Source organism: Oncorhynchus keta, chromosome 18, assembly GCF_023373465.1.
Source record: "Oncorhynchus keta strain PuntledgeMale-10-30-2019 chromosome 18, Oket_V2, whole genome shotgun sequence".
In the NCBI taxonomy this organism is placed as follows: Eukaryota; Metazoa; Chordata; class Actinopteri; order Salmoniformes; family Salmonidae; genus Oncorhynchus; species Oncorhynchus keta.
The window spans coordinates 19,802,990-19,827,679 of record NC_068438.1 but is presented as its reverse complement, the minus strand read 5'-3'; the positions used below and the strand labels follow the sequence as shown (position 1 = coordinate 19,827,679).

Genomic DNA, 24,690 nt, shown 5'->3' with positions numbered 1-24,690 from the left:
CCTATGAGACCATCTCAGTCTTTCTGCTGTTCCCATTCATTTGACTTTAAACCTGGCTGTAAAATGGGAGGGAATAGCATAATCACAAAAACCTAATTCCCTAAGAATGAGTTATTATTACTGGGCAAGCGACGTGTACCCTCCCAGCCAGATTATGGGAACTCTTTGTACTATGGCCCAGTACGGTGACTGACTAAAGCCTCTTTGTGTGTTTGCATTGTGTCCACATTGCAGACATGTATTTTTATGGATCTTCCAATTTTAAAAAAGTATTTGAGTGTGTGCATCCCTTTGTGCAGTATGCCCTGTCCCCTCACAGATGCCTGTGACATGCGCGCGCGCACACACACACACACACACACACACACACTGGAAAGACTCTTCTGCCCTGCTGCAGTACCAGTCTGGCCCTGGTACTGGCAGCTGAGAAGCTAGGGGGGTTGGACGGGGGCAGAGAGTGGTGCCAGAGCAGGAGGCGCCTGCAGCCTGTGTGAGCACTAAGGGATGAGCTGTGCTTAAATTAAACTCTTCCTTCCTGACAGTTTGACTATTAGTGACACAAGAGTGTGTGTGTGTGCACGTGGATGCACATGCATGCACAACATCTGTGTGTGCATTGTGGAGCACAGCTGTGGCTGTGTAGAATGAGGACAGCATGGGCTTGTTTAAAAGGCGACAGGGCAGATGTTGTAAAGCTTCCAACAGTGCAGCATCTCTCCTGAAGGAAGGAGGGAGAGGACATCGCTACTGCTAAATCTGCATCTAATCTGCATGGGCTGCATACTGTGGTCAGAACTGAGAAAGGGGTGGGATTATTCAAATATACACCACACAGAGTGGTTGGCAATGAGTCAAGGGGCATGTCTATGCAAAACAGAGCCCTAAAGTCTGTAGCAAGGGGTCTGGTTATGCGGATTTGATATCAATTGATTGGATGAGGGTAGGAAAAATGGGTGTGTTTATGTAATGAGGTGTATTCTGCGAGAGGTGATGTGACCGCAGGACGGAGGAGCTTTTCAAGGCCTGTTTACTGTCTCCTCCTCCTCTGATCTGTCTGTTGTTATTGGGGGCTTTTATTTGCATGTCGTTGTGGTCCTAAAGGAGAAAATGGCAGCAAACTCTGAAACAAACAGCGACTACGAGGTATGTGTTGTTGTGTTTGTCTGTTGCACTCTGCATAAATATGTGTGAGAGTGAGTGAGTTAATGGTGTGTAGTGTTTACTTCTTCATTCTCTGCTAGAGTATTGTAATGAAACTATTTGTCTTGTCAGCATTGCCAGCTTCTCCCCTGAGTATATACTTGAAGTTCACCACTATATCACACAGTCTGCAACACAACACTACAAGTTGCATTCAGTCAGTTTGGTATAAATATCAGTCTGTGTGTGTTCTCTGTGTGAACATAATTCTGCATTAGGCTTGATCTTTTTTTTCTCAACTCAGCTTTATACTGTGAAGTGTTTGGTTTGATATGCATGGCTTCCTATTACTGTAAACACATGTTGGTTGTTGTTACCATGTGTTATTGTTGGGTGCTTGTTGCCTGTTGTGAGAGGGGAACCATCAGGTTTCCATAGGGATGTCAATGTTGATTAGATGTAGTAACAGCTGAATGCACTGTGAGTGTATTGGATTTGGAGAGTTAGCCTACCTGCTGCAGCAGTGCAGATGTTATTAACTGGGGCACTGGGGCTCTCTGCCTGTCTGATAGTGTCAGTTGAATGGCATTTTGCTCAAGTCTTAGAGCACCAGTCTACTGTAGATGTACTGTAGTCAATATGGGTATTTCCAGGGTTGGGGAGTAACTGATTACATGTAATCGGATTTACAATAAAAAAAAAAAAATTGTAATCAGATTAGATACTTTTGCAAAACTAGCTGATTATTTCTTGGATTATTTTAAATTCAGAAAGGTTGTTTGAAAAAATACGTTGACACCTTTCTGTTTTCTCAACATTCAATTCTGCATTTAAAAAGGTTTTAAGTCTCAGAGATCACTATGATGACACACCAAATGTGTCTGATGAATAGCTTTTGTCTTCTAATCCCTTTTTAAAGGGAAAGTAATCCAAATGTAAATAATCAGATTACGTTACTGAGTTTGGGTAATCCGAAAGTTATGTTACTGATTACAATACTTTATACACTCCATGGCCCCCTCTGTATGTATGACAACTAAGATGAGCACCTGACTTCCCTTTGGCTGTTCTGGCAGATCTGTGTGTGTGTATGTATTGGCAGCTCTCCTCTCCTCTCCCCCATCTATCTCTCTGCCTTCCTGCCTCTCTCGCTCTCTCCATCTCTCCATTCTGTCTCGTTAATAGCCCAGTCTCACTCAGACACACAGAGCCCTGCTGTGCTGATCTAAACAACCACAGCATTCACATAGAGCAGAGAAAAGCACACGTGCTCACTGCATCACCACCTGCACCTGGGTAAGCCACAAGGGTGAACCTCACTGGTGTTCTACTCAAACATTAAACCAAACACTCCACAATGTGCATTAAACATTACATTATAAAGGGAATTCGCTCATAAATGAGATTGGGGTAAGAGCCTATGTTCCAAAATGAGTGTTTATAGGTGAATCCCACAGAACAAGAACTCATTATATTTAGATGTTGTTTGGATGTTCTGAGTCTACTGTATGTTTGAATGTGTCACAACAGACTCGCAGGACTTGGGAGATGCCCCATTGGCCACCCGTCTAGTCTGCAGAACATCCCAGTAAAATACAGTTTGGATTTCACAGGGGCGTTGAAGCCTCTCCTTTCAATAAAGCGCAACCTCCAGAAGGAGGGGAAATGAACATGTTCTGAAGTAAATGCCCAGTCTATGACTATACTCCCACTTAATAAGGTTGTTTTCACAACCGGACATTGAATGATAACACCATAATTACCATACTGTAGTTTTAGTAGATACAAATAACTAGGCTGACATTTGAATTTCCTGCAGTAGAAATGTGTTTTCATCACACCAGGTCAATAACAACATGCTGTACAGTTTTTCTTATGGCTCTCTGGGGCTTGTGATAGCAATTCCCATGTCTGCACACACGCAGGTTGGCGTTTTTCGTTATGAATCTAGAGGCAGTTCTGCAGAGTGGTCAATAGCTGGCACAGCCACAAAGTCATAAAATCTGATCTTAACCGTAACCACACACCCTAATGCCCTAACCCTAACCTTTAAGACCAAAAAGCACATTTTTGTTTCTATACATTTTTACGATATAGACAATTTTGACTTTGCAGCTGGCCTATCTAAAGGGACATTTCTCGGTTCTGTTTCCAGGAAAAGACTTGCGACAATAATCGTTAACCTTCCACACACACACCATGTCCTATGTAAAGCACTTAGCTGCCTGGTCCCCTGAGTGCAACATTACATGCTACTCCTCCTCATCTCTCAACACAGTGGCAGGTCAACACAGTGGCAGGTCAACACAGTGGCAGGTCAACACAGTGGCAGGTCAGCACAGTGGCAGGTCAGCACAGTGGCAGGTCAGCACAGTGGCAGGTCAGCACAGTGGCAGGTCAACACAGTGGCAGGTCAGCACAGTGGCAGGTCAGCACAGTGGCAGGTCAGCACAGTGGCAGGTCAGCACAGTGGCAGGTCAGCACAGTGGCAGGTCAGCACAGTGGCAGGTCAGCACAGTGGTAGGTCAACCCTCTACCTCGCTCAATCAGTAACAAAGCAGGGTATTGTTGCCGACCACAACTACTGTTATGTTCAATTTGGTTTCATGTCCTTTTATTGTTTCTCTGAGACTGTATTATATAGTCTAACCAACCATCCACCTTTTAGTCCATCAGTCAGGGGGAAAAAGTTTGTTCCCACAACCCATCATTTCTTCCCCTTTTTTGGATTTAGTTGGTGGTATGTTGACAATGGGCCCTTTGAGGGCAGACAGACAGTGAGTTGATTGAAGTACCCTCCTAAAGGTGAACATTAGATTCTTCAATAAGCATGTGATGGAACCCCATAACATGCCATTCAAAAGAGCTTATAACAACTCATTAAAGAGTATTAAGTACCTTCCACAAAAGTGGGTGCAGAGTAAAATGCATCATGTGCACCGCTACGGACCAGAGTGAAATGCATCATGTGCACCGCTACGGACCAGAGTAAAATGCATCATGTGCACCGCTACGGACCAGAGTGAAATGCATCATGTGCACCACTACGGACCAGAGTGAAATGCATCATGTGCACCGCTACGGACCAGAGTAAAATGCATCATGTGCACCGCTACGGACCAGAGTAAAATGCATCATGTGCACCGCTACGGACCAGAGTGAAATGCATCATGTGCACCGCTACGGACCAGAGTAAAATGCATCATGTGCACCGCTACGGACCAGAGTAAAATGCATCATGTGCACCGCTACGGACCAGAGTGAAATGCATCATGTGCACCACTACGGACCAGAGTAAAATGCATCATGTGCACCGCTACGGACCAGAGTGAAATTGTTATATGCTGGCTTCATTATGGCATGTTGTTATTCGTAATGACCTGAACTATACAGATAGAAAAGTTTGAGATCACCAATTGTTGTCACGTGTAGTTATTGTGACAGGACATTGCCTGGCTGAGATGTCTGATTCTGTACTGTAGAGATTTTTACCCATGACATTTTCTTTAGAGCAGAGAAATATTTTGTTGTGTTGGACTGACTGCTCTGTAAAATCTGTGGAATGAAACTTTTAAGATAAGATCACAAGATCACAAACCTTCATACAAATCATAAACAGCTGACATACTACACGTTTCTGACTGCAGCTGTTGAGTTTTCCACAACATCTGTGGAAGTATTTTGCAGTTAAGTGCCTTAGATATTGCTCAAGGGGCTGGCCACCTTGGACTTGAACCAGAAACTTTCTGGTTTCATCTGGTTGGTATGCACTGACTGCACTATATACAGTGCATTCGGAAAGTATTCAGACCCCTTGACTATAGCCTTATTCTAAAATGGATTAAATACAATAAAATCCTCAGCAATCTACACACAATACCCCATAATGACAAAGCCTAAACAGGTTTTAAGAAATTTTAGCCAATAATAAAATAATTTCTATGAGACTCTAAAGTTTAGCTCTGGTGCATTCTGTTTCCATTGATCATCCTTGAGATGTTTCTACAACTTGATTGGAGTCCACCTGTGATACATTCAATTGATTGGATATGATTTGTAAAGGCACACACCAGTCTATAAGGTCCCACAGTTGACAGTGCATGTCAGAGCAAAAACCAAGCCACGAGGTCGAAGAAATTGTTCATAGAGCTCCGAGACCGGATTGTGTCGAGGCACAGATCTGGGGAAGAGTATCAAAACATTTCTGCAGCACTGAAGGTCCCCAAGAACACTGTGACCTCCATCATTCTTAGATGGAAGAAGTTTGGGACCACCAAGACTCTTCCTAGAGCTGGCCGCCCCGCCTAACTGCGCAATCGGGGGAGAAGGGCCTTGGTCAGGGAGGGTTTCTCTGTGGAGATGGGAGAACAACCATCTCTGCATCACTCTACCAATCAGGCCTTTATGGTAGAGTGACCAGACGGAAGCCACTCCTCAGTAAAAGGCACATTACAGCCTGCTTGGAGTTTGCCAAAAGATACATGAAGACTCTGTCCATGAGAAACAAGATTCTCTGGTCTGATGAAACCAATATTGAACTCTTTGGCCTGAATGCCAAGTGTCACGTCTGGAGGAAACAAAGCACCATCCCTATGGTGAAGCATGGTGGTGGCAGCATCATGCTGTGGGGAGGTTTTTCATTGGCAGGGTCCTGGGAGACTAGTCGGGATCGAGGCAAAGATGAACGGAGCAAAGTCAGAGAGATCCTTGATGAAAACCTGCTCCAGAGTGCTCACCTTCCAACAGGACAACGACAACAATGAGTGGCTTCGGGACAATGTCATTGAGTGGCCCAGTCAGAGCCCTGACTTGAACCGATCAACCATCTCTGGAGAGACCTGAAAATCGCTGTGCCCCAACACTCCCCATCCAATGTGACTTGAGAGGTCACATCGAGCTTGAGAGGATCTGCAGAGAAGAATGGGAGAAACTCCCCAAATACAAGTGTCCCAAGCTTGTAGCATCATACCCAAGAAGACTTGAGACTGTAATCACTGCCAAAGGTGCTTCAACAAAGTACTGAGTAAATGGTCTGAATACTTATGTAAATGTGATATTTCTGTTTTTAGCCATTTATAAAAACCTATTTTTCTTTGTCATTATGGGGTATTGTGTGTAGATTGAGGTAAAAAAAACAACAACAATCTAATACCTTTTAGAATAAGGCTGTAACCTAAACATTTTGAAAAAGTCAAGGGGTCTGAATACTTTCCGAAGGCACTGTACGACTAGATAGTTTGAGTTGCATGCCTAAGGTGAATAAGGGCATTGATAATGCTGTCTGCATTGCAGTGACAGGTACTCAGACCTCCTCCGAACAGCATATGAGACCACCAGGCTAATCTTACTGGAGGTGTCATTATATTAGTTTCCTGTGGTGTGATTTCTGTGTTGGTCTGGCTCAGCTCCACCATAGGTTGGGTGTTTTATAGCTAGTCGACAGTGTCTTTTCCTAAGCTTATTGGTGCATCAGCCTCTGGAACTATGTTGAGTTCAGATGCTCAGCTGTAGCCCTGTTGGCTGACTGGGTTGTTTCAGGAGTACGTCAAGAGAGCGTTCAGATATATAGCCTCATTTGTTTCTGACTGTATGCTTTAGATTTCTCCGCTCCTTTTCTCAGGAATAGTGTGACTAAATCCAAAGCAATGCAATGGAATGAGAAGTTAAATGAAGATGTAAACAGTAGACTTAATTTATGACTTAATTTATGTGACTTAATTTACCAAGACAAATTTTGGTCAACGTGACTATCATTTTCATTATGACAGCCTCTTTGTCTATTCTTGTTAGTTTCGATGAATTCAGTTTGACTGATTCTCTCTGACTGTATGTATGACTGTATGTATGACTGTATGTAATCTGCTCTCCCTTCCTTTCTTTCTGAAGGATTTGAGGTTGTCTTATTATGTTGAACCCATGATAAGCACATCAAAGTGATCTAATGGAAAGTCCCATGAGAAATAAATGTCCAACGTATTTTCCCAACAAAGCACTGTACGTACATGAGAGAAATGGATGGAATAATTCTAAACACAGCTGCGTAATAGGCCTAGTGTTATGTTAGGGAGGTTGCAGCAGTTCAATGCATAACTCTGTAAAGTCATTAGTGTATGTGTGTCTCCCATGAAGGCAAGTGAACAAGTACACACTTGGGACATGGTAGAGAATCAGGAGAAGGGAGATGAAGGCTCAGAAGGAAAGCATGCGTGGGTGACGAAACACTTGGAACTGTATTTGCGACTGATGCTACCCTACCTCTCTAGATTGAGCTGTTCATTAACAGAGAGCAGGATAAATGATCCTGTTCGCCCTCTCTCCTCCCTCCATCCTCATATCCTGCAGCAATGCAAGAGGGTGAAAGGGGGGCAGTAATCCCAAGGTTAACCCACTCCAGAGTACTCTGTGCCAGGCATGCCAAGTAGCCCTGATGGACGTGCTGCCCAGGCTGACTGACTGGGTGATGTCACCAGTCCAACTCTGCTGCCTGAACGTCACTACCACTATTGTTTTGCTGTCTGTGATAAAGGCTCTTATATTCAGTATAATCTGAGATTCCTCCTCTTTATCTCTCTCTTTATCTCTCTCCTCTCACTATTGGTTTCTATCTGTTTTCTCTCTCTCCCTCCCTTGATATGCCATCTCTTTTCTTCTCACTTTATGTCAAACTATTGAATAAAGACCTCATGAGACAGTGTTCTTTTGGAAGCGAGGCAGCCAGCCATACAGGCGGGTAAAGAGAGGAGAGTTCCATCCATCTACAGGGAAATTCCTTGATCATCATCCCTTAAATCCTTTCAGCTGTGGCTGCGGTCTCCTAAGACTTTAATGCTAAAGATAATCACACAATCCAGTGCCTGACAGCCCAACTGATACACCTGGGCTTTTCAGGCAGTGTAACCAGAGATGAGTGGCCTCAAAAGTTAGAAAATGGGTGTTATTGGGATGGTGTGGTTTGGACAGCCTGATCCTGTGAACCGTGATGGGTGCGTGGGCCGTGGATGGATTTCATGTCTATGTGGCTGATAGGACTAGGAGCCCCGGGGCGGTGGGACAGCCAGGCAGCTCGATGGGGCTGAAGGACACAGTGTCCTGGTTCAGAGGGGGTATATAGGTAGGGGATGCTGGGCACTCCGGACCATTTCCCGGTGAGGGCATGAAGAGCTGGTTGAGAGGAGGCAAGAGAGCAAGGCTGTTACATCTCATACAGGGTAACACAGGTGAGGTACTGCAGGAGAACAGGTGAGTTATTGTTCTGAAGATGATTTTTTAAAATTGAGTCTGGTGAGTTTTCTTTTAGTTAAGGACATCATAAAAATGTAGTCTAGTTGGAGTACACCCAGGATTAGTGCATTTCTTATAAAGTAAACTTTTTTGTAAGTTTGGATTGTCGTTTAATTGTTTAAAGATTGATTACAAAGACTGCATTATCTTTAGATATATGTCATCAATCAGACTTGTCCTTCAGGTTTTTAAATGGTAGAGCAGAGAAGTGTTCAGAATCTGACAATTATCCTCTCTGTGTGGCAAGTAAAAGATTTAGAAATGTTTGATCTGAAAACCATTCCACACACATCTCTGCTCCAGAGTTGCTAGTGTTGGTTGTTATTGACCTGGGACCCTGTTAACTGGGTCACGCGGTGGGTCGTCCATGTTGGGCAATAGATTGGACATTGATCCATGTGGCTTGGTCAGAGAAAAGCAGACCAGAGGAAAACAGGTCAATTGTCCTCTAATCTGTGAGACTATTAATTTCCTTTCCTCTCTGTCCTCTCTGCTCCTAATCCCAATCCCTGTGTAATTAAAACCTTGTTGGGATGACTTTGAAAACCTTGTTGGGATGACTTTGAAAACCTTGTTGGGTGACTTGGAAAACCTTGTCTTGAAAACCCTGCATGGCCTTGCTGTGAACTTTGAGTGTTTGTATGCATGTGTATTTCAGCTTTTATTTTCAGTAAAGACATTTCCACTCTACCTAATGCAACTGCAGCCGGATCAGTTAATTTCATCTGCTTCAGTAACAGTGCTTTGTTGGACCCACTGAATGGGAAGAAATCAGAATCAGTTAAACTAAGTGCAGCTGGACAAATAAACAACATTAGGCTGAGATTACTGCTGGAGTGGAATGACCAGACAGAATAGATCCCTGCCCATACCAACATTATTTCTGGACATTGCTGAAACAATTCTTTCCACACACCACTCTGAATACAACTCAATCACCCTGTGGGCTACTCCAGTGGACAGCCATGTTGCTTACTCTGGCATCCAACAGCCATGTCATTTTCTACAGCTGGATCCAGACGTCTGTGTCTCACTACACACTCGTTGTTCATTTCATTCAAGTTTATTTAATCATTTCATTTATTTATTATGATTTATTTTTTCTTTCAACCCTTTTGTATTGGTCTGTTCTACACAAAACACCATCACGCAACGCTATCCTGTTGTCACGCCAACCTATCCTTCCACTTCCTTCATCCCCATTCTCCATGCCTCGTTCTGTTTGGTCCTTCCAATCCTTACTTCCCTGTTGCCCCTACTCCTTGCCCCGCCCCTCTCTACTCCAAATACATGTTCCCTCCTGGTTGGAGATGGCAGAGTGCACTGTAGCCCCAGTAGCAATGGAGGACAGTGACCGTGAGGCTCACTCATCATCAGATGACCAGGACTCTGCCCCGCCATCCCCTGGCCACACCAGGGACCACCACCATCAGCCCGAACAGGTACCAGTGAACAGACCAGATATGGGTCAAGTCATCAAATCAAATTTATTTATATAGCCCTTCGTACATCAGCTGATATCTCAAAGTGCTGTACAGAAACCCAGCCTAAAACCCCAAACAGCAAGCAATGCAGGTGTAGAAGCACGGTGGCTAGGAAAAACTCCATAGAAAGGCCAAAACCTAGGAAGAAACCTAGAGAGGAACCAGGCTATGTGGGGTGGCCAGTCCTCTTCTGGCTGTGCTGGGTGGAGATTATAACAGAACATGGCCAAGATGTTCAAATGTTCATAAATGACCAGCATGGTCGAATAATAACAAGGCAGAACAGTTGAAACTGGAGCAGCAGCATGGCCAGGTGGACTGGGGACAGCAAGGAGTCATCATGTCAGGTAGTCCTGGGGCATGGTCCTAGGGCTCAGGTCAGTTGAAACTGGAGCAGCAGCATGGCCAGGTGGACTGGGGACAGCAAGGAGTCATCATGTCAGGTAGTCCTGGGGCATGGTCCTAGGGCTCAGGTCCTCCGAGAGAGAGAAAGAAAGAAGGAGAGAATTAGAGAACGCACACTTAGATTCACACAGGACACCGAATTAGGACAGGAGGGGTACTCCAGATATAACAAACTGACCCTAGCCCCCCGACACAAACTACTGCAGCATAAATACTGGAGGCTGAGACAGGAGGGGACAGGAGACACTGTGGCCCCATCCGAGGACACCCCCAGACAGGGCCAAACAGGAAGGATATAACCCCACCCATTTTGCCAAAGCACAGCCCCCACACCACTAGAGGGATATCTTCAACCACCAACTTACCATCCTGAGACAAGGCTGAGTATAGCCCACAAAGATCTCCGCCACGGCACAGCCCAAGTGGGAGGGGGGGGGGCGCCAACCCAGACAGGATGACCACAACAGTGAATCAACCCACTCAGGTGACGCACCCCCTGCAGGGACGGCATGAGAGAGCCCCAGTAAGCCAGTGACTCAGCCCCTGTAATAGGGTTAGAGGCAGAGAATCCCAGTGGAAAGAGGGGAACCGGCCAGGCAGAGACAGCAAGGGCGGTTCGTTGCTCCAGAGCCTTTCCGTTCACCCTTCCACTCCTGGGCCAGACTACACTCAATCATATGACCCACTGAAGAGATGAGTCTTCAGTAAAGACTTAAAGGTTGAGACCGAGTTTGCTTCTCTGACATGGGTAGGCAGACCGTTCCATAAAAATGGAGCTCTATAGGAGAAAGCCCTGCCTCCAGCTGTTTGCTTAGAAATTCTAGGGACAATTAGGAGGCCTGCGTCTTGTGACCGTAGCGTACGTGTAGGTATGTACGGCAGGACCAAATCAGAGAGATAGGTAGGAGCAAGCCCATGTAATGCTTTGTAGGTTAGCAGTAAAACCTTAAAATCAGCCCTTGCTTTGAAAGGAAGCCAGTGTAGAGAGGCTAGCACTGGAGTAATATGATCAAATTTTTAGGTTCTAGTCAGGATTCTAGCAGCCGTATTTAGCACTAACTGAAGTTTATTTAGTGCTTTATCCGGGTAGCCGGAAAGTAGAGCATTGCAGTAGTCTAACCTAGAAGTGACAAAAGCATGGATTAATTTTTCTGCATCATTTTTGGACAGAAAGTTTCTGATTTTTGCAATATTACGTAGATGGAAAAAAGCTGTCCTCGAAATGGTCTTGATATGTTCTTCAAAAGAGAGATCAGGGTCCAGAGTAACGCCGAGGTCCTTCAGTTTTATTTGAGACGACTGTACAACCATTAAGATTAATTGTCAGATTCAACAGAAGATCTCTTTGTTTCTTGGGACCTAGAACAAGCATCTCTGTTTTGTCCGAGTTTAATAGTAGAAAGTTTGCAGCCATCCACTTCCTTATGTCTGAAACACATGCTTCTAGCGAGGGCAATTTTGGGGCTTCACCATGTTTCATTGAAATGTACAGCTGTGTGTCATCCGCATAGCAGTGAAAGTTAACATTATGTTTTCGAATAACATCCCCAAGAGGTAAAATGTATTGTGAAAACAATAGTGGTCCTAAAACGGAACCTTGAGGAACACCGAAATTTACAGTTGATTTGTCAGAGGACAAACCATTCACAGAGACAAACTGATATCTTTCCGACAGATAAGATCTGAACCAGGCCAGAACATGTCCGTGTAGACCAATTTGGGTTTCCAATCTCTCCAAAAGAATGTGGTGATCGATGGTATCAAAAGCAGCACTAAGGTCTAGGAGCACGAGGACAGATGCAGAGCCTCGGTCCGATGCCATTAAAATGTCATTTACCACCTTCACAAGTGCCTTCTCAGTGCTATGATGGGGTCTAAAACCAGACTGAAGCATTTCGTATACATTGTTTGTCTTCAGGAAAGCAGTGAGTTGCTGCGCAACAGCCTTCTCTAAAATCTTTGAGAGGAATGGAAGATTCGATATAGGCCGATAGTTTTTAATATTTTCTGGGTCAAGGTTTGGCTTTTTCAAGAGAGGCTTTATTACTGCCACTTTTAGTGAGTTTGGTACACATCCAGTGGATAGAGAGCCATTTATTATGTTCAACATAGGAGGGCCAAGCACAGGAAGCAGCTCTTTCAGTAGTTTAGTTGGAATAGGGTCCAGTATGCAGCTTGAAGGTTTAGAGGCCATGATTATTTTCATCATTGTGTCAAAAGATATAGTACTAAAACACTTGAGCGTCTCTCTTGATCCTAGGTCCTGGCAGAGTTGTGCAGACTCAGGACAACTGAGGTTTGGAGGAATACGCAGGTTTAAAGAGGAGTCCGTAATTTGCTTTCTAATAATCATAATCTTTTCCTCAAAGAAGTTCATGAATTTATCACTGCTAAAGTGAAAGTCATCCTCTCTTGGGGAGTGCTGCTTTTTAGTTAGCTTTGCGACAGTATCAAAAAGGAATTTCGGATTGTTCTTATTTTCCTCAATTAAGTTAGAAAAATAGGATGATCGAGCAGCAGTAAGGGCTCTTCGGTACTGCACGGTACCATCTTTCCAAGCTAGTCGGAAGACTTCCAGTTTGGTGTGGCGCCATTTCCGTTCCAATTTTCTGGAAGCTTGCTTCAGAGCTCGGGTATTTTCTGTGTACCAGGGAGCTAGTTTCTTCTGAGAAATGTTTTTAGTTTTTAGGGGTGCAACTGCATCTAGGGTATTGCGCAAGATTACATTGAGATCCTCAGTTAGGTGGTTAACTGATTTTTGTCCTCTGGCGTCCTTGGGTAGGCAGAGGGAGTCTGGAAGGGCATCAAGGAATCTTTGTGTTGTCTGTGAATTTATAGCACGAGCTTTGATGGTCCTTGGTTGGGGTCTGAGCAGATTATTTGTTGCAATTGCAAACGTAATAAACGTTGTATGGTGGTCCGATAGTCCAGGATTATGAGGAAAAACATTAAGATCCACAACATTTATTCCATGGGACAAAACTAGGTCCAGCGTATGACTGTGACAGTGAGTGGGTCCAGAGACATGTTGGACAAAACCCACTGAGTCGATGATGGCTCCGAAAGCCTTTTGGAGTGGGTCTGTGGACTTTTCCATGTAAATATTAAAGTCACCAAAGATTAGAATGTTATCTGCTATGACTACAAGGTCCGATAGGAATTCAGGGAACTCAGTGAGAAACGCTGTATATGGCCCAGGAGGCCTGTAAACAGTAGCTATAAAAAGTGATTGAGTAGGCTGCATAGATTTCATGACTAGAAGCTCAAAAGACGAAAATGTCTTTTTTCTTTTTGTAAATTGAAATTTGCTATCGTAAATGTTAGCAACACCTCCGCCTTTGCGGGATGCACGAGGGATATGGTCACTAGTGTAGCCAGGAGGTGAGGCCTCATTTAAAACAGTAAATTCATCAGGCTTAAGCCATGTTTCAGTCAGGCCAATCACATCAAGATTATGATCAGTGACTAGTTCATTGACTATAATTGCCTTTGAAGTAAGGGATCTAACATTAAGTAGCCCTATTTTGAGATGTGAGGTATCATGATCTCTTTCAGTAATGACTGGAATGGAGGTGGTCTTTATCCTAGTGAGATTGCTAAGGCGAACACCGCCATGTTTAGTTTTGCCCAACCTAGGTCGAGGCACAGACACGGTTTCAATGGTGATAGCTGAGCTGACTACACTGACTGTGCTAGTGGCAGACTCCACTATGCTGGCAGTCTGGCTAACAGCCTGCTGCCTGGCCTGCACCCTATTTCATTGTGGAGCTAGAGCCCTGTCTATGTTGGTAGATAAGATGAGAGCACCCCTCCAGCTAGGATGGAGTCCGTCACTCCTCAGCAGGCCAGGCTTGGTCCTGTTTGTGGGTGAGTCCCAGAAAGCGGGCCAATTATCTACAAATTCTATCTTTTGGGAGGGGCAGAAAACAGTTTTCAACCAGCGATTGAGTTGTGAGACTCTGCTGTAGAGCTCAACACTCCCCCTAACTGGGAGGGGGCCAGAGACAATTACTCGATGCCGACACATCTTTCTAGCTGATATGCACGCAGAAGCTATGTTGCGCTTGGTGATCTCTGACTGTTTCATCCTAACATCGTTGGTGCCGACGTGGATAACAATATCTCTATACTCGCCAGTTTTAGCTTTAGCCAGCACCATCTTCAGATTAGCCTTAACGTCGGGTGCCATGCCCCCTGGTAAACAGTGTATGATCGCTGGATGATTCGCTTTAAGTCTAATACTGCGGGTAATGGAGTCGCCAATGACTAGAGTTTTCAATTTGTCAGAGCTAATGGTGGGAAGCTTCGGCGTCTCAGACCCCGTAACGGGAGGAGTAGAGACCAGAGAAGACTCGGCCTCTGACTCCGACCCGCTGCTTAATGGGGAAAACCGGTTGAAAGTTTCTGTCTGCTGAATGAGCGACACCGGTTGAGCGTTCCTACAGCATTTCCTTCCAGAAACCGTGAGAAAGTTGTCCGGCTGCGGGGACTATGCCAGGGGATTTATACTACTATCTGTACTTACTGGTGGCACAGACGCCGTTTCATCCTTTCCTACACTGAAATTACCCTTGCCTAACGATTGCGTCTGAAGCTGGGCTTGTAGCACAGTAAGGCGAGTACAGCGACTACAAATAGTAGGCATCATGTTAATGTTACTACTTAGCTTCGGCTGTTGGAGGTCCTGACGAATCGTGTCCAGATAAAGCGTCCGGAGTGGAAAAAGTTGAGGAAAAAATAAATAAATATATGAACGGTAATTAAAAAGTGAAAACCGTAAAGTTGTCAGGTAGCAAAATAGGTTGGCAACAAAACGCACAGCAACTCGAAAAACAAGCAAAGAAATATGCCAAGTACTTTCCAAATATTTGAGCTGCTGTGCTTGATTTAGTTGGACTGGCACAATGAATGGGACAAATCAAATATTCCAAAAAGTTCAAAATTCTAAGCTAAATCAAGTGCACCTCAAATACTTTGAAGTATTTTACATATTTGTATAGGTCTCTCAGTGACATCCCCATCGCCCCCCTCCTAAGCCCTCTTAAGTGTCATACAGTGGTGTTGTTGTGGCAGGATGTTTCATACCGCTGTGCTCTTATGTTGCCACTGTTACCTGCCTCGCAGGTAGCCTAGTGGTTAGAGTGTTGGACTAGTAACCGAAAGGTTGCAAGATCGAATCCCTGAGCTGACCATGTAAAAATATGCCGTTCTGCCCCTGAACAAGGCAGTTAACCCACTGTTCCTAGGCCGTCATTGAAAATAAGAATTTGTTCTTAACTGACTTGCCTAGTGAAATAAAGTTAAACAAATATGGAACCACAATCAGCCCACTGTCGGCTGTTATTATCCTTAGAACGATGTGGAAGGACAATCTAAGATTCATACATACCAAGGACTGGCAACCACGTACATGAAAATTAAGTTAATTGTCCCCATGCTTTAGAACCCCTTTGTAGTTCACTAGTTTACTAGTTCCTGTTTGAACCAGATATTTGTGCAAAAACGTTCAGAGTGCTTTACTATTGATCCAAAGAAAGGAGGCCCAATGGGCTGTGTGTCTGTTCACAGAGCAAAAAGCTGGAAGAACAGCAATGTATCATCATGACTCTATGTCCGCTTTCAAAACTTAATATTGAGCACTATTGAGCAGAGATATGGTACCATAACTCCAGTTTACTATTGTTCTATTTTTTACTATTGTTCCTTTAGAACTAAAACAGCCTCCTAGCCCTTTCAAAACCACTATTTTATTTATAGTGGAGCAGGCTGGTGATTCTTTACACAGGCTGGCGCATGGCAGAGAGAGCTGTGGTAACATGAGCACCCGTCTCTAGTCTGGGAACTACAGGGAGAGCTGTGGTAACATGAGCACCAGTCTCTAGTCTGGGAACTACAGGGAGAGCTGTGGTAACATGAGCACCAGTCTCTAGTCTGGGAACTACAGGGAGAGCTGTGGTAACATGAGCACCCGTCTCTAGTCTGGGAACTACAGGGAGAGCTGTGGTAACATGAGCACCAGTCTCTAGTCTGGGAACTACAGGGAGAGCTGTGGTAACATGAGCACCCGTCTCTAGTCTGGGAACTACAGGGAGAGCTGTGGTAACATGAGCACCCGTCTCCAGTCTGGGAACTACAGGGAGAGCTGTGGTAACATGAGCACCACTCTAGTCTGGGAACTACAGGGAGAGCTGTGGTAACATGAGCACCAGTCTCTAGTCTGTGAACTACAGCGAGATCTATGGTAACATGAGCACCAGTCTCTAGTCTGGGAACTACAGGGAGAGCTGTGGTAACATGAGCACCAGTCTCTAGTCTGGGAACTACAGGGAGAGCTGTGGTAACATGAGCACCAGTCTCTAGTCTGGGAACTACAGGGAGAGCTGTGGTAACATGAGCACCCGTCTGGGAACTCTAGTCTGGGAACTACAGGGAGAGCTGTGGTAACATGAGCACCAGTCTCTAGTCTGGGAACTACAGGGAGAGCTGTGGTAACATGAGCACCAGTCTCTAGTCTGGGAACTACAGGGAGAGCTGTGGTAACATGAGCACCAGTCTCTAGTCTGGGAACTACAGGGAGAGCTGTGGTAACATGAGCACCAGTCTCTAGTCTGGGAACTACAGGGAGAGCTGTGGTAACATGAGCACCAGTCTCTAGTCTGGGAACTACAGGGAGAGCTGTGGTAACATGAGCACCAGTCTCTAGTCTGGGAACTACAGGGAGAGCTGTGGTAACATGAGCACCCGTCTCTAGTCTGGGAACTACAGGGAGAGCTGTGGTAACATGAGCACCAGTCTCTAGTCTGGGAACTACAGGGAGAGCTGTGGTAACATGAGCACCCGTCTCTAGTCTGGGAACTACAGGGAGAGCTGTGGTAACATTAGCACCAGTCTCTAGTCTGGGAACTACGGGGAGAGCTGTGGTAACATGAGCACCCGTCTCTAGTCTGGGAACTACAGGGAGAGCTGTGGTAACATGAGCACCCGTCTCTAGTCTGGGAACTACGGGGAGAGCTGTGGTAACATGAGCACCACTCTAGTCTGGGAACTACAGGAAGAGCTGTGGTAACATTAGCACCCGTCTCTAGTCTGGGAACTACGGGGAGAGCTGTGGTAACATGAGCACCCATCTCTAGTCTGGGAACTACGGGGAGAGCTGTGGTAACATGAGCACCAGTCTAGTCTGGGAACTACAGGGAGAGCTGTGGTAACATTAGCACCCGTCTCTAGTCTGGGAACTACAGGGAGAGCTGTGGTAACATGAGCACCAGTCACTAGTCTGGGAACTACAGGGAGAGCTGTGGTAACATGAGCACCAGTCTCTAGTCTGGGAAATACAGGGAGAGCTGTGGTAACATGAGCACCAGTCTCTAGTCTGGGAACTAGGGAGAGCAGGGTCTGGGAACTACAGAGCTGTGGTAACATGAGCACCCGTCTCTAGTCTGGGAACTACAGGGAGAGCTGTGCTAACATGAGCACCCGTCTCTAGTCTGGGAACTCCAGGGAGAGCTGTGGTAACATGAGCACCAGTCTCTAGTCTGGGAACTACAGGGAGAGCTGTGGTAACATGAGCACCAGTCTCTAGTCTGGGAACTACAGGGAGAGCTGTGGTAACATGAGCACCAGTCTCTAGTCTGGGAACTACAGGGAGAGCTGTGGTAACATGAGCACCAGTCTCTAGTCTGGGAACTACAGGGAAAGCTGTGGTGACATGAGCACCAGTCTAGTCTGGGAACTACAGGGAGAGCTGTGGTAACATGAGCACCAGTCTCTAGTCTGGGAACTACAGGGAGAGCTGTGGTAACATGAGCACCCGTCTCTAGTCTGTGAACTACAGGGAGATCTGTGGTAACATGAGCACCAGTCTCTAGTCTGGGAACTACAGGGAGAGCTGTGGTAACATGAGCACCCTCTAGTCTCTAGGGAGAGCTGTGAACTAGCAGGGTCTGATCTGTGGTAACATGAGCACCAGTCTCTAGTCTGGGAACTACAGGGAGAGCTGTGGTAACATGAGCACCAGTCTCTAGTCTGGGAACTACAGGGAGAGCTGTGGTAACATGAGCACCAGTCTCTAGTCTGGGAACTACAGGGAGAGCTGTGGTAACATGAGCACCAGTCTCTAGTCTGGGAACTACAGGGAGAGCTGTGGTAACATGAGCACCAGTCTCTAGTCTGGGAACTACAGGGAGAGCTGTGGTAACATGAGCACCAGTCTCTAGTCTGGGAACTACAGGGAGAGCTGTGGTAACATGAGCACCAGTCTCTAGTCTGGGAACTCCGGGGAGAGAATTCCCTTTACAAGTTCAGCTACACACAGGGGCTCTGCCTTTGTTGGTAAGCAGAGAAGGGAAGAAAAAATATAATTATGATTGACAGGTTTAGGTAGATTTGAAAATGAGAGTGCTGTTACTAATCACCACCTTGGGGCCACAAATTGATCAGTCATTGTGTAAATGACATTTGAGGTGACATGTTTAACACCAACAGGTTTTTATCAGGTTTCCTTTGTATACCAGTATGTCGAGAGAGACACCCATTAGGTGATGTCCTTGTTGATGTAATAAAGTGTGTTTTCGTGAATGTTTGAAGTTGTATCACACTGCATTACAGCAGTTAATTTGAGTAGTCATCTAGTAATCAAGAGGGTTCATTAATCGCTTAAGAGGTTCATTTGCTTTAGCTCTACTCTATCAATGGAAACCATATTTGGTTGTGGAGAGCGAAGTGCACACAAATGCCACCCAGATGAGGCGTCACGACATGTTTCTGTGATCTGTGCAGTCTGGCAGTGCCTCCTGTCCTTCTGCTGTGGTGGAACTTCTGATGTAACCCATTAAACGGTTCCCTCCACTCTTTATCATCCACGTGGCTACAATACCGTACCTTCTATTGAATTGTGTTGTCCCAGCTTGTGTCCCAAATGGCACCCTATTCATTATATGGTGCACTACTTTTGACCAGGGTCCATAGGGAATAGGGTGCCACCAAGTCTGAATCTGCTGAGCAGGGAGAATCTTTTCAGCCAGCTGCCACGACACTGCACTTTAAACAAGATATATCCTCCCATTTCTTACAACTTCATGAAGGTCAATTATGTAGTTCTGTCCTTGAGCTCGTCTATTAATGTTCTGTGTTATGTCATGTTTTGTGTGGACCACAGGAAGAGTAGCTGCTGCTTCAGCAATAGCTAATGGGGATCCTATCAAAATACGAATACTACAATTGTGATACGAGTTATCTACTCTAGTGGAGGACCATGTGCTTGTTATCAGCTTGATGGACATCGGCATTCCTCCCATCAGCACAAATATTTACTCTCTTATGTTGTTAATCTTGTCGCTTCTCTGGTGGTCTCTAGTGAATCAGTCAATCAATATCTTCTTTCCTCACTGTCTCTTAGTGTAAATCTTCTCTAACCCCTAGAGAACTAGGCCTATCTTGCACTTATAATAATGATTTATTCTGTTTCTCGTACCTTCTCTCCATCAAAACATTCAGTGATTCTAACCACTCTGTACTTTTCTTCTTTTCTGTTGATTCTTATGTTGCCCCTGTTACCTTCCTCCTTGTTTTCCTTCCGATCTATATTATCCTCCTTCCTGCGTCAACCTTTACTCCCCTCTGTCCACTCTTCTCTGCATCACCTCTCCCACCCACCCGGAAAACACACCCACCTGCACCGTTCCCTGGACCCCCTCCCCCTTAGCACTCAAGCCATTCCAAGGACGACTCTGAAGACTCTGAGTTGGAGAACATTATGCAACAAGACCCCCACCACAACGGGGACCATCCACACCCCCACCTGCCTCTTCCCAGCTATGAGCACAGCCCCGACCATGAGCACCCCCACCCGGTGGACAGGGAGGCGGAGGGTGGCGACAGCCCCCCGAACACCCCCGGGACGCCCACCTCTGGGACCCCACCGTTTTTGCGTCCCCCCACGGCAGGTGGCAGGGCCCAGTCAGACAACCAGTGCGTAGGGAGGCTGCAGCTGGGTGGAGGTGGGATGGTGGATCAATATGATATGCAGTCTCCCCTCAGTCCCACCAGGCCCAAGAGCCCCTGGGGCCGCTTTGATCCCTACGACTTTCCTGAGGTAAACTTCAAGCCAGGGGGACCGTGTAGAGACCAGAGGCAACACTATGGGCAACATGGGTTGGGTTATCAGCTCTCCAGTCTAAATAGTATGTGCTTTAGCCTCAGAGATGCACTAGCATCAGGTTCAGGCCATTTCCAGTGATGTTTACTTGGGAACTTTGATTGTGTCTGACCGATGACTTGTGGCATTCGCTTTGAAAATTGATGTTGGTCAAAGACAGTAGTGTGTTCTGTTGTGTTGACAATGGCTTCATTCAATACCCTACATCTGGTAAAATGGCTTTAAGTTTGAAAGACATGTATTTATGTGTGGTAGGTGTTACCTTTTTATTTGGAAATATTATTGTAACTCGCAATGTGCCGTCACCAGAATTTAGCAGATTGTTTAAAATGGTGCCTCTTTGTGTTTCTCCTGCTTTCTTAGGACCAAGACAAGGAATATGTGGGATTTGCCACACTGCCAAACCAGGTGCACCGTAAGTCTGTCAAGAAGGGCTTTGACTTCACCCTGATGGTAGCAGGGGAGTCTGGTCTGGGCAAGTCCACCCTGGTCAACAGCCTCTTCCTCACAGACCTCTACAAGGACAGGAAGCTACTCAACGCTGAGGGTGAGGCGGCCATTTTGGTGTCTCATCTTCTGAATAAATGAATGCATGATTTTAAATGGCCAGCTGCTGAGGAAATGTGTGTTTTAACTCCAGAGCGGATCACTCAGACAGTGGAGATCACTAAACACACAGTGGACATTGAGGAGAAGGGGGTCAAGCTGAAGCTCACCATCGTAGACACCCCTGGCTTTGGAGACGCTGTCAATAACACTGAATGGTATATGTCAAACATCCTTCCTCCATAGGACTCTTCTTTGATGTCAGTTTGAGGTACAGTTGCAGTATAGCTCAGTATATAGTAGGAGAATGACTGATGTCTCTGTCTCCCCCACCGCCCTAGCGTGAAGTCAGTGGGTTAGGGTTGGTATGGTTAGTGGTTGTAGGGTGGCTGTCTCTGCAGTATTGCCTCAGTGCTGGTGTGTCTCTGTGTCTCCCCCACCGCCCTAGCGTGAAGTCAGTGGGTTAGGGTTGGTATGGTTAGTGGTTGTTGGGTGGCTGTCTCTGCAGTATTGCCTCAGTGCTGGTGTGTCTCTGTGTCTCCCCCACCGCCCTAGCGTGAAGTCAGTGGGTTAGGGTTGGTATGGTTAGTGGTTGTTGGGTGGCTGTCTCTGCAGTATTGCCTCAGTGCTGGTGTGTCTCTGTGTCTCCCCCACCGCCCTAGCGTGAAGTCAGTGGGTTAGGGTTGGTATGGTTAGTGGTTGTAGGGTGGCTGTCTCTGCAGTATTGCCTCAGTGCTGGTGTGTCTCTGTGTCTCCCCACCGCCCTAGCGTGAAGTCAGTGGGTTAGGGTTGGTATGGTTAGTGGTTGTAGGGTGGCTGTCTCTGCAGTATTGCCTCAGTGCTGGTGTGTCTCTGTGTCTCCCCACCGCCCTAGCGTGAAGTCAGTGGGTTAGGGTTGGTATGGTTAGTGGTTGTAGGGTGGCTGTCTCTGCAGTATTGCCTCAGTGCTGGTGTGTCTCTGTGTCTCCCCACCGCCCTAGCGTGAAGTCAGTGGGTTAGGGTTGGTATGGTTAGTGGTTGTAGGGTGGCTGTCTCTGCAGTATTGCCTCAGTGCTGGTGTGTCTCTGTGTCTCCCCACCGCCCTAGCGTGAAGTCAGTGGGTTAGGGTTGGTATGGTTAGTGGTTGTTGGGTGGCTGTCTCTGCAGTATTGCCTCAGTGCTGGTGTGTCTCTGTGTCTCCCCCACCGCCCTAGCGTGAAGTCAGTGGGTTAGGGTTGGTATGGTTAGTGGTTGTAGGGTGGCTGTCTCTGCAGTATTGCCTCAGTGCTGGTGTGTCTCTGTGTCTCCCCCACCGCCCTAGCTGGAAGTCAGTGGCGGACTACATCGACCAGCAGTTTGAGCAGTACTTCAGGGACGAGAGTGGACTGAACAGGAAGAACATCCAGGATAACAGAGTCCACTGCTGCCTCTACTTCATCTCTCCCTTCGGACACGGGTACGTCAGCTACGACATGTCGTCTCTGTCTCAATACTCTTAGATTAGTTTCCTTTCCCCTTCTACCTTCCTTCCTTCACTACCACTGATAGGGTTTCCACTATGCACCATGTTGGTTTGCACCATGTCCCATGCATTTTAAATGCATTGGGTTTCCCTGGAATCTAGAACCACCTTGCTCTGCTGCCTCCAGGGAAATCTGCATCTCGTGCAGGTGCTAAACGTTCTATCCAATTTGAGGGCAGATGCTACAATACTAAACTTTCTCTCCAATCTTTTGGGTAAATGCTGATGCGGTACTTTTGTCTGAGTTTACGGTCTGTTTCACACCAGTGTGTAAGTTGCACCATCAGTAGCATTGAAGCACTGCTGCAAACCTGTAATAAGGAGATAGCTCCCTCTGCTGACCACTATTGGATACTACTACTATCCTTGAAAATATGGGTTAATGAGGATTATCTTCATTTGGATTACCGTAATTATCCCTTTAGCTCTTAACCATATCCAAGTTGTGTCAGTGTTTCCACATATACAGTGTGTTTTGGTAGTTTTCTCAGTGTTGAGTTGTTGTCCCTAATTGAATGTTGCTCTGGTCATTTAGTCTGCTAAATCACAAAAAAAATATATGTCATATCTTGTTGTCTTGTATGTCTCAGTCTGAGGCCTCTGGATGTGGAGTTTATGAAGGCCCTTCATGAGAAGGTCAACATTGTGCCCATCCTGGCCAAGGCAGACACACTCACACCCACCGAGGTCAAGAAAAAGAAATTCAAGGCAAGCCCACTCTAACTCGCTTTTCTATCTGTGTCTGCTTGTCTGAATACCGTGGGTGTGTGCAAATAAGAAATGGACAGGGTTCATTGGTTTCTAAAATCATTTTGATTTCTAGGTGACTGTTTTGATGGGTTTGCTTTTGCTCCATCCTCAATCACAGGATTCCAAACAGTCGTTTATTGTTCTCCTCTTCTCTCTGTCCCTCCCTCCATATTCTTCTCTCTGTCCCTCCCTCCATATTCTTCTCTCTGTCCCTCCCTCCATATTCTTCTCTCTGTCCCTCCCTCCATATTCTTCTCTCTGTCCCTCCATCCATATTCTTCTCTCTGTCCCTCCCTCCATATTCTTCTCTCTGTCCCTCCCTCCATATTCTTCTCTCTGTCCCTCCCTCCATCTTCTTCTCTGTCCCTCCCTCCATATTCTTCTCTCTGTCCCTCCCTCCATCTTCTTCTCTCTGTCCCTCCTCCATATTCTTCTCTCTGTCCCTCCCTCCATATTCTTCTCTCTGTCCCTCCCTCCATATTCTTCTCTCTGTCCCTCCCTCCATATTCTTCTCTCTGTCCCTCCCTCCATATTCTTCTCTCTGTCCCTCCATCCATATTCTTCTCTCTGTCCCTCCCCCTCCATATTCTTCTCTCTGTCCCTCCCTCCATATTCTTCTCTCTGTCCCTCCCTCCATATTCTTCTCTCTGTCCCTCCCTCCATATTCTTCTCTCTGTCCCTCCCTCCATATTCTTCTCTCTGTCCCTCCTCCCATATTCTTCTCTCTGTCCCTCCCTCCATATTCTTCTCTCTGTCCCTCCCTCCATATTCTTCTCTCTGTCCCTCCCTCCATATTCTTCTCTCTGTCCCTCCCTCCATATTCTTCTCTCTGTCCCTCCCTCCATATTCTTCTCTCTGTCCCTCCCTCCATATTCTTCTCTCTGTCCCTCCCTCCATATTCTTCTCTCTGTCCCTCCCTCCATATTCTTCTCTCTGTCCCTCCCTCCATATTCTTCTCTCTGTCCCTCCCTCCATATTCTTCTCTCTGTCCCTCCCTCCATCTTCTTCTTCTCTGTCCCTCCCTCCATATTCTTCTCTCTGTCCCTCCCTCCATATTCTTCTCTCTGTCCCTCCCTCCATATTCTTCTCTCTGTCCCTCCCTCCATCTTCTTCTCTCTGTCTCTCCCTCCATATTCTTCTCTCTGTCCCTCCCTCCATATTCTTCTCTCTGTCCCTCCCTCCATATTCTTCTCTCTGTCTCTCCCTCCATCTTCTTCTCTGTCTCTCCCTCCATATTCTTCTCTCTGTCCCTCCCTCCATCTTCTTCTCTCTGTCCCTCCCTCCATCTTCTTCTCTCTGTCCCTCCCTCCATCTTCTTCTCTCTGTCCCTCCCTCCATCTTCTTCTCTCTGTCCCTCCCTCCATATTCTTCTCTCTGTCCCTCCCTCCATATTCTTCTCTCTGTCCCTCCCTCCATATTCTTCTCTC

General features: G+C 46.2%; 1 protein-coding gene across 4 annotated transcripts in view; it reads left to right on the top strand.

Moving 5' to 3' along the window:
- Positions 1–1,002: 1,002 nt before the first annotated feature.
- The window catches only part of LOC118372748 (septin-4-like), a 33,734-nt gene continuing 10,046 nt past the window's right edge, over positions 1,003–24,690 (top strand). The window contains exons 1-7 of one of the 4 annotated variants that reach the window (XM_052467570.1): positions 8,277–8,379; positions 9,739–9,863; positions 20,014–20,403; positions 20,830–21,013; positions 21,107–21,230; positions 22,313–22,447; positions 23,104–23,221. In XM_052467570.1, coding sequence (XP_052323530.1) covers positions 9,762–9,863; positions 20,014–20,403; positions 20,830–21,013; positions 21,107–21,230; positions 22,313–22,447; positions 23,104–23,221 — 1,053 coding nt within the window. In that variant the 5' untranslated portion in view covers positions 8,277–8,379; positions 9,739–9,761. Of the gene's footprint in view, positions 1,144–8,276; positions 8,380–9,731; positions 9,864–20,013; positions 20,404–20,829; positions 21,014–21,106; positions 21,231–22,312; positions 22,448–23,103; positions 23,222–24,690 lie in introns of those variants that run through there. The other 3 variants (XM_052467569.1, XM_052467572.1, XM_052467571.1) reach the window with 3 other exon arrangements.